This window comes from Dermochelys coriacea, chromosome 20 (genome assembly GCF_009764565.3).
Source record: "Dermochelys coriacea isolate rDerCor1 chromosome 20, rDerCor1.pri.v4, whole genome shotgun sequence".
In the NCBI taxonomy this organism is placed as follows: Eukaryota; Metazoa; Chordata; order Testudines; family Dermochelyidae; genus Dermochelys; species Dermochelys coriacea.
Window position 1 is genome coordinate 2,106,333 of NC_050087.2, and position 8,893 is coordinate 2,115,225.

The 8,893-nt window shown below is 57.7% G+C and overlaps 1 protein-coding gene across 1 annotated transcript; it reads left to right on the forward strand.

Annotated features, from left to right (window-relative positions):
- Window positions 1–918: 918 nt before the first annotated feature.
- Window positions 919–8,372, forward strand: CDK2 (cyclin dependent kinase 2). Its single transcript, XM_038378285.2, has 7 exons — window positions 919–1,225; window positions 1,850–1,927; window positions 2,284–2,404; window positions 2,520–2,690; window positions 3,378–3,479; window positions 4,495–4,698; window positions 5,344–8,372. The coding sequence occupies exons 1-7, from the start codon at window positions 1,110–1,112 to the stop codon at window positions 5,446–5,448; spliced, it is 897 nt and encodes a 298-aa protein (XP_038234213.1). The 5' UTR covers window positions 919–1,109; the 3' UTR covers window positions 5,449–8,372.
- The last annotated feature ends 521 nt before the right edge of the window (window positions 8,373–8,893 follow it).

The following is an 8,893-nucleotide window of genomic DNA, read 5'->3' on the forward strand; positions in this document are numbered from 1 at the left end:
CAGCTCTTTTGTCTGCCGGATTAAAGAGCCCTGAGGAAGTGCTTCTAGGCCGTGCTCAAGTCACCGGCTGAACCTTCTCATTGATCAGCTGCACACTTTGGTTGTGCTGCCCCTGCTCGGAATGGCCAAGGCTGGGCGCAGCTCAGGGTGCACGAATTCCCTGGGGGCGAGGGGAGCACGCGTTTGGCTGGCTGCTTTAAACTGCTAGGTCTGAAATCCCCGAGCGGAGGAGGCCTTACGCCCAGATCTTCAAAGGAAGTTTGGAGCCTCGGTACTTTTCAGGAGCTGGGCCTCGGGAGTGGTTTAATTTTTGGAATGGAAGCCGGAAGCCCAGTTTGAGTCCTGGTTCTAAGCGAGGTCCTCACGGCCTCCGCGGCTCGGTACAAACAGGGTCCTGAGCAGGCGCACATGTCATGAGAAATAAGAACAGAATTGATCATAATCTTAACACTGGGAATCCCCCTTCATCTTCTGCCAGGCGGAGCCTAGGCGGGTGGGAGGGAAGAGAGGGGAGCAGCTCCCTGGGATAGGGGGAGCATCTGGCGTTAAACCACGGGGGAGGGGAGTCTCCTTAGGGAGGGGGGCCCTGGGCAGCCCCCATCAGTCACAGCTCAGGAGGGGGCTCAAGGAATCCCGGGGGGGGCCTGGGGAAATCACCCCAAGAGTAAACATAGCTGGGGAGCAGCCATTGGACTGGCGGGGGTCATCCAGCGGGGGTCACCTAGGATTTAAGCGCAGCTCCGGGTCTGACCCACCCTGCGGCGGGCAGGGGAGAGCAGCGGCTTTCTCGCCGCCTGTCCCTTTAAGGAGACTCCCGCGTCGCTCCCAGCGTCCCGCTCCCAGGCGCCAGCCAATGGCGCGGCGGGGTGGGCGGGGCGAGTGGAACGCGGGAAGCGGCCGGGCGGGGGGCGGCGCTACATTGTTGCCAGTTGGGGGGGTTGTAACCGCCGGGGGGTGCGGAACGTTCTGTCCGGGCCGCCGCCGCCGCCGCCCCAGGGGCCGCGATCCCCGGGCCCGAGCCCCGGCTCCCACCCCTGGAGCCCTCCCCGGGGCGGGCGGGCTCCGGGACCAGCCCCGGCCGCCAGGACCAGCCGCGGCCGCCGGGCCCCATGGAGAACTTCCAGAAGGTGGAGAAGATCGGCGAGGGCACCTACGGGGTGGTCTACAAGGCCAAGAACAAAGTCACCGGCGAGGTGGTGGCGCTGAAGAAAATCCGCCTGGATACGTGAGTCCCCCCCCGGGGAGCCCCCCTGTTTCTTTGTTGTGGGGCACAAGGAGCTGGCCCCTCCCTGGGCCGGGCAGACTCCTCACCTCTAGGGCTTGGGGGGGGCTTCTGCAGGAGCCCACCCCCCGGGGGCGAGACGTGTTGCACCTTGGGGCTGCAGCTCTGGCAGAGAAGGGGTGCGAGGCTGGGCTGGCATCCGGGGGCCTGTGCCAGGTTCCTCCCTCTGGGGCTGGGGTGCCCGGGGAGCAGCTGGGGGGTGGAAGGCGGGGGGGCTGGCACTTGGCATGAATGCCGGGGGTGAAGTGCATGCTAGGTGGGCTGGGTCCGTTCTGGTTCCGGCACAGCCAGCCCGTTGAGCTGGTGGAGAAGCCAGGAGAACCCTTGGGTTAGGGGTGCGGGGAGGGGGCTGCATTTCCATGGTGTTGCATCCATGTAAAGGGTTTTAGGCTTATTGCTGCTGCACTAGGCTGGAGCCTGTGTGGGCTGAGCTGGGGCTGGAGTTCTTAGGCCTCCTGGCATAAGTGATATTGGTGACACCAAAGCACTAGAGTTGGGCTGGGGTTGAATGGAGCCCCAGACCTCCTGCGTGTCTCCAGAGTCCCCATGGCTTCCCTCCCCCTGCAGAGAGACTGAGGGCGTCCCCAGCACCGCCATCCGGGAGATCTCCCTGCTCAAGGAGCTGAACCACTCCAACATCGTCAAGTAAGTGTGTGTGTGGGGGGGGGCTGGCGAAGTGAGTTAATGAAGTCCCTGCAGGGTGGCACCGCACGGTCGCTGAGCTACTGGGATCCAGAGCCCCTGATCCCCTGGGGCCGGTGGGGACCCAGAGCTGTGGCCCTCAAGTGGCCCCATCGTGGTTGGTCTGGGCCTGGCTCCCCAGCGGGATGTGTGCCCCACAAGCTCGTCACGTGGGGTGATGCCCGCTGCCATCGCTGGCAGCCTCGGTAGAGGCCAAGCCGGGCTTGGGACACAGTGGGTGAATGTCCCTACTCCTTCTGCAAGGGCCTCTCGGGGGCAGGAGCAGTGACGTCTCCTCATTCCTCTCCCTGCTCTGTCAGGCTGCTGGACGTGATCCACACAGAGAACAAGCTCTACTTGGTCTTTGAGTTCCTGCACCAGGACCTGAAGAAGTTCATGGACTCGTCCTCCATCAGTGGCATCCCTCTGCCCCTCATCAAGGTAACCGGCCCGGCCGGTGTGCTGCTCAGCCCCTTCCCTGGCGTCCTCTCCTCCCCTCACCTGACCTGCCAGCCGAGGTCCCCTCTGATCCCAGGCCTGTCTGCCCCCGCTGCAGAGTTACCTGTTCCAGCTGCTGCAGGGCCTGGCCTTCTGCCACTCCCACCGGGTGCTGCACCGCGACCTCAAGCCCCAGAACCTGCTCATCAATGCCGAGGGAGCCATCAAGCTGGCGGACTTCGGGCTGGCACGGGCATTCGGCGTGCCGGTGCGAACCTACACCCACGAGGTGCGTCCAAGGGGGGCTTCCCCCTCCTCCAGCTCTCTGGCTTCTGCTGGGACTCTGCTGGGAGGTGGGATCCAGGGGCTAGGCAGTGAGATGGGGCCACCTCACCCGGGTAGGTGCCCCCTGATGGGCTGAGTATCCCTGTCCTCCCTGCACCAGGACTCCCGGCTCCAGCTGAGTATGGCCAGCTGATTCCCCCCCCCCCCCCCGCAGTATAGAAGTGACAGGACTGGCCCATGCAGGCTCCCCCATGGCTTAACCTCCTTCTTGTAAGGGCTGAACCTGGCACCCATCCTCCTGTAGACTCCTCCAAGGCTGTCATGCCACAACCAGCCCCTAGTGGGTGGGAGAGACCTGGTTGCATCCCCTGTGTCTACTCCAGGCTACCAGATTCAGGGCGTCACACCGTCCTACTGCTCTATTCCTGGGCCAGAGTCCTACTAGGGGGAGGAGTGTGTAACGGTCACCCCCACAAGGCCGGGAGCCCGGACTCCTGGGTTCTATTCTCAGCTCCCCCCAAAATTTGCTGTCTCCCCTTGGGTGAGTTTCCCCTTCTTCAAAATGGGGATTACGACATTTTCCAGAGGGCCTATGGTGTGTAAAGCTCTTTGGGATCCTTGGAGCGGAAATGGTGAGAGATGTCCCTGTCGTAATTAACAAGGATTCCCCCCACACACCCCACTTTGCCAGGTGGTGACTCTCTGGTACCGGGCCCCTGAAATCTTGCTTGGCTGCAAGTACTACTCGACGGCTGTGGATATCTGGAGCCTGGGCTGCATCTTTGCTGAGATGGTACGTGCCCCCCGCCCCCGGCACGTGGTTTTTCTTGTCCTGGAGTCAGGGAAGGGCCACGTGTGCCCCTTGTAGTGGGGGGAGAGAAACAAGCACAACCTCCATGCTGGGGGCCTGATCCTGCCCCTACTGAAAGTCATGTGTGTCTGTGAGATGGAGGGCTTCACCCTGCTTCTCTCTGTTCCTAGCTCATCCTGTCACATGCTGCGGGAAGGAGTATGAGTTAGTTGCACTGTCCTGCCTCTTGCACCCAGCCACCATTGGGCCCAGCGGGGGCAGCAGGTTTCGCTGTCTGGCCTGATGTTAGTTTCCCCCTAGACGTGAGAGGCCGCATTGAGAGTGCGATGGGGCAGATCCCAGCCTGGCCGGCTCAGATCAAGGCCCCCCTACCCCACGCACACTGCCAGAGCTGCTGATGGTGTCAGATGGGCAGCCTCCGTCTCTCTTCCTCTGCCCGGGGGCAGCTCTCGGATATGTTCAGTGACGTCGCCCCGTCCCCAGAGAGGGGTGCTGACCTGCTGAGCGGGAACCGGGAAATAAAAGGGCTCTGTTGCGTTCTCAGGGAGGGGGGTGTGCGCCCTGCCTGGCATTTCCCCTGCCCTGGGGTACAAAGAGGTGTGTCATGTGGAACACATAGGCCGGTATCTGCATCACGGGGTGGGCGAGTGGGGAGCCGACCACAGACCCATGGGAGCCAGCTGGCCTTAAACCTTCATGTCCAGGTCACCCCCCCTCTGCTGGGTAGAGGCTTTGCTGCAGTGAGAGAGGGTCATTCACGAGGCTGTAGAGCGAGGGGACGATTCGTAGGGTTTAAGGCCAGAGAGGAGCATGAAATGGTCCATGCCATTAACTTCCCTCTGTGCTGAACCCAGTAACTGGTGTGGCCAAAGCATCCCTGGCCCTCAGATCCCTCCCTTGGGGAGAGAGGAGGGTGGGAAAGCCCCTCTCATAGCTTTGAGCCACTGGGAGGTGGGGCTGTGCTGAGACCTCACTTGACCCTTCTCCTGCTGTCCAGATCACCAGGCGAGCCCTGTTCCCCGGAGACTCAGAAATTGACCAGCTCTTCCGCATCTTCCGGACGCTGGGCACCCCGGACGAGGCCGTGTGGCCGGGGGTCACTTCCATGCCCGATTACAAGCCCAGCTTCCCCAAATGGGCCAGACAGGACTTCAGCAAGGTGGTGCCCCCTCTGGACGAGGAGGGGAGGAAGCTCTTGGCTGTGAGTAGCTGGGGCGGCTCCAGGATTGACCCGGTACCTTGTGGGTGGGCGGGGGGAGAGGAACAAGGTTTCTTGGAAGAGTGCAGGGCTGGATCTGGGGACTGGAAGCCACTTGTCATAGCCGAGCTTCTTAACACTCCACTGGTGCTACATGGACAGCAAGCAGCCACCCCCACTGTCCCCCACCCCACACTGGGGTAGTCTGAGACACAGGGGGGAAGTGACTTGTCCAGGTCATGCAATCAGTGGCAGAACCAGGAATAGACCCCAGATCCCCGTGCTGTAGCTGCTCCCATCCTGGAGCTGGAACTAGAACCCAGGAGTCCTCTGCTGTAACCGCTAAGCCCTCCTGCTGCGAGAGGTGTTAGCCCTGGCATCCGGACCAGAGTCCATCACATCGTCTCTCTAAATTCCCCCTGGAGATGTTGCCAGGGTTTGAGATTCCGTCTCATTCCCTGTCCTTGGTGGTGGTGGTGGAACAACTACCACGTTCCATCCCAGAGGCAGTTGTGCTACAGCCTTGGGTGTGACCCACCTTGGTGCTTCATGATGAAAGTTGCCATGGGAATGACTGGGTTACCGCCTGACCTATCCCCCACTCAGTTCCCCCCACCCATAATAACCACCCACCCCTCTCCTACCCAGCAAATGCTGCACTACGATCCCAACAAGCGGATTTCGGCCAAGTCAGCGCTGAACCACCCCTTCTTCCGGGACGTCACCAAGGCCGTCCCTCACCTGCGCTTGTGAACTGGTTTCAGGGAGGGGGCCAGCCCAGCCAGGACTCTGCTGCCCCCACTCTGGCTCTGTCTGGCCTATGCCTGTATCTGGATCCGTCTCCTGGGGCTGGGCCTGCCCTGGGGGTCCTGTGACTCATCCCGCCCCAGCGGACTTGCACTTAGCCTCCTGAACAGAGAGGATGGCAACCCCAGTCCCCATTGCCCTGACTGGAGCTCCTAGTCTGTGGCTTTGACCCTCCCTGGAGGGCTTGGATTCCAGCACCAGCAATGGGACCTTGCTGCAGCTGGGAACATCCCTCACCCGTCACCCTGGTTGAGCCCCTTCTCCTTTCACCTCCCTCGGCATGCCCCCATCTGAGACCCTTCAGCGATGTCTCTCATCCTCCAGAGCCCCCCGAATTCCTGCTCCAACACAGGGTGAGCCCCCCTGGAGCCTCCGTGCCTCCTCAATGGGCGTAAGGCAGGGAGGGTCTGGCTAGGGAACCATCCCCTCCTACCATCGAGATTGGTTCAAACTGGATACGCTCAGCTGGCCCCAGTGAACTCGCTCGCCCACCTGTCGCCTGCTTCTCGTCCAGCACCCTGGAGTCTGCTGCACTAGAGACTCAAACTGCAGCCGGTGCTCCTGGCAACTCCTGTTCCTGCTGCAGATTGGACCCTGCAGATTGGCTGCCCAAATCCCCAGCGGCTCTTTGCATTGGGGGGCCCCACAGGAGTGGCACACGTCCCCAACCACTCAGGCAACATGCGTTGTAAGGGCTGATCCTGCAGCGTGTTGGGCCCACTTGGCTCCTCCCTCCTCCCCTGGCAGGATCTGACCCTAATCAGGGACTCTGCTTACTTAGCATCCTCCCCACCTTAGTGTCCCATGGGCAGAAGCGTTTTGTCCGACAGGGCCCAAGAACCTCGCACATCCTATGCTGGTATCCTGCCCCCCGCGGGAACACCTCACCAGGTGCAACCTGATGCACGTAGCTTCTGCAGGGAAGCAGGTTCCTCATCCGCTCCAGGGAGAATCTGCACCCACAGGAGGGGGTTTGCTCTAAAGGCTTCACCCTGCACAGTGTGGTGAAGCGGGAACCCAGCAGCTGAAAGTGATTGTTGCAGCCAGCTCTTCTCATGGCCCCCCTGCAAGATGCCTCCCCATTTCTCTGCTCCCTGAAGGGCTTTGAAAGCCAAGAGCTTTGTCCTTGAAAGGAGCCCCTGACCTGACAGTGCTGCAGTCTCCTCCGACAGATTCTCCCCCCCGCCGCATCATTGGCCACTCATTCTGTGGTGCTGTCTATGGCCAAGTGCAATGCAAGGGGACAGATCCTTGGTGGGCGTCGATCAGGGTGGTTCCACTGATTTGTCAATGGTGCTATGGCAGTTTATGCCAGCTACAGATCTGATCCCAGAATCTGATATACACCTCATTAGAGCTGGTACCAGCCACCAGCCGGGCTGTTCCCCACACGCTCTGGAGGGCTGTTTCCCAGTGGGGTTAGTACTCCTTGTCACTTTTCTTTTGGCTTAGATCTTCCCATGCCAGACGCGCTTCAGCTCATGGAAAGGTTGGCTCTTGCACCTGGGGCCAGATCCCCAGCTGGTGTGGACAGCGTATCTCCACTGCTTTCAGCAGAACGATGCGTATTTACGCTAGCTGAGAGTCTGGCCTGTGAAATGGGCACGTGCACCCAAACTGAGCTTTTAATTCTCCCTCCTTTCCTGTGGGCTTCCCCAGCTGCGTTCCCTAGGGGACCGGGGCAGCTCAAGGGGTTGGGGGTGCTACTGAGTCTCGGTTGGAGCAGTCGTCCACTTAGATTGTCCTGGAGGGTGAGGAAGGGTGACACCCTGTTCGAAAGTATCCCCCATCACCTAGCCCTCAGTGGCAGCTAGATATTCAGCAGCTGCTTCCTTTAAGTGCAGTGCAGGTGGGGTGTTTGGATAGATTGGAAGGCTACGATTGAGATCACTGAGGTAGCAGCTATTGCTAGGGGCAGCTCTCCACCAGAATAACATGATCAGTTTCAGATGAGCTGGTAATGTTTCCCTACAAACAGCCCCATTTGTAAAAGCCTGGAACATCCCATGGTGTGGACGGTGGGCTGCTGTCACCTGCCCACCTCCAGACTCTTGGGGTCTGCTTAAAGAAGGGATGGGAGGGGAATCCACATCTAAACCGAAATTGATCAGTTGACAATAGATGAATAGACTATTTAAACACAGACTTAGTGTATTTTATAGAAAAGCATTTTATATTTAAGGGTTGTTTATAAAAGTATTTTAGAGGTACAAATTAATATTCAAGGAGAGGAATGATCATTAAGGGAAGCCGTGGATTTAGCTCATGAGCCACATGGGCCTTTTCCAGGTGAGGGTTAAAAGTCTGAATGGTTCTGTTCCTATCACAGCTATTTTGATCTCTTGTATCTTGAGTTTCTTTAGAGCAGAAGGGTTGTGTCTCATTTCCTTCCACAGCGGACTAGCTTTTTTTCTCAACTCAGTTGCCTAAAGAAAAATGTAGGGTTAGGACAGCAACATAAAGTGCCTGATGGAAACCAGTTTGAGGAGAGAGGGGAAATTGAGCCTCAGAAATTCTCCCAAAACAATGCTGCTGCCAATTTGTGATGAAAACAGAGGGAAGGAGAGATGCAGATGGGGTTAATAGCTATAGTGACACAATATTTGCGAGCATGAATATATATTTTTTGGACTGGAACAAATAGGGAAATATTTATAAGGCCATGTTAGTTTTAAAGCAGAGCTCTGGATTTGTATAAAGTTTGTTAGACAAGCACTGTGGAGTTTTTGTAAGTGAATATTTTTAAAAATCAAACCCTAGAATATATTTGTCGTCCCTGATTCTTTGTAGACTGTTGTTTCTTACCAAATGTTAAAAATATTATGGGGTTGGTTTACAAATCATTAAAAATATTCTCAGTTTTAACCTGAGTCATGAATGTGTTTTGTTTGTTTTTTTTCTCCAAAGGGGATAGCTGCAGAGGAAAATATCTTCTATTAGATGGGAGACGAAGTCCTGTCCAGTGGGTAGGTCACTTAGAAACAGGTTCTATTCTCAGCTCTGCTACAGACCTTGAGTCAGTCAACCAGGCCCACATCCACAAAGGTATTTAAGTGGGCATTAGGCACCAATTTCAATGGGAGTTAGCCATTCCAATACCTTTTGAGGCTCTGCACTTAAGAGCTCCTTGTCATGGGCCAGGCCCCCATTGTGCTCGCTGCTGCAGACGCCCCCTGCCCCAAAGAGTTTACAATGCAAGATGAGAGACAACAGCGGACAGAGCATAAGCAGAATAGTTCCAGTGACATGCACAGCTGAACTAGTGTTTATCTGTGAAAGTGCAAGTTCTTCCCTGCAGCCTTGTCAAATGTTTTTAAAAAGGAGAGCGATTTTAGTGCCAAGGGCAATAGTCTAACAACTCTGCCTTACGGTAGGTGTACGGATGTTGGAT

Excerpts from the sequence above, each read along its gene's own strand:
- CDK2 (XM_038378285.2), top strand. The coding sequence starts at position 1,110 with ATGGAGAACTTCCAGAAGGTGGAGAAGATCGGCGAGGGCACCTACGGG. Across the intron at positions 1,226-1,849 it reads AAGAAAATCCGCCTGGATAC|AGAGACTGAGGGCGTCCCCA; the intron begins GTGAGTCCCCCC and ends CTCCCCCTGCAG. Across the intron at positions 2,405-2,519 it reads TCCCTCTGCCCCTCATCAAG|AGTTACCTGTTCCAGCTGCT; the intron begins GTAACCGGCCCG and ends CCCCCGCTGCAG.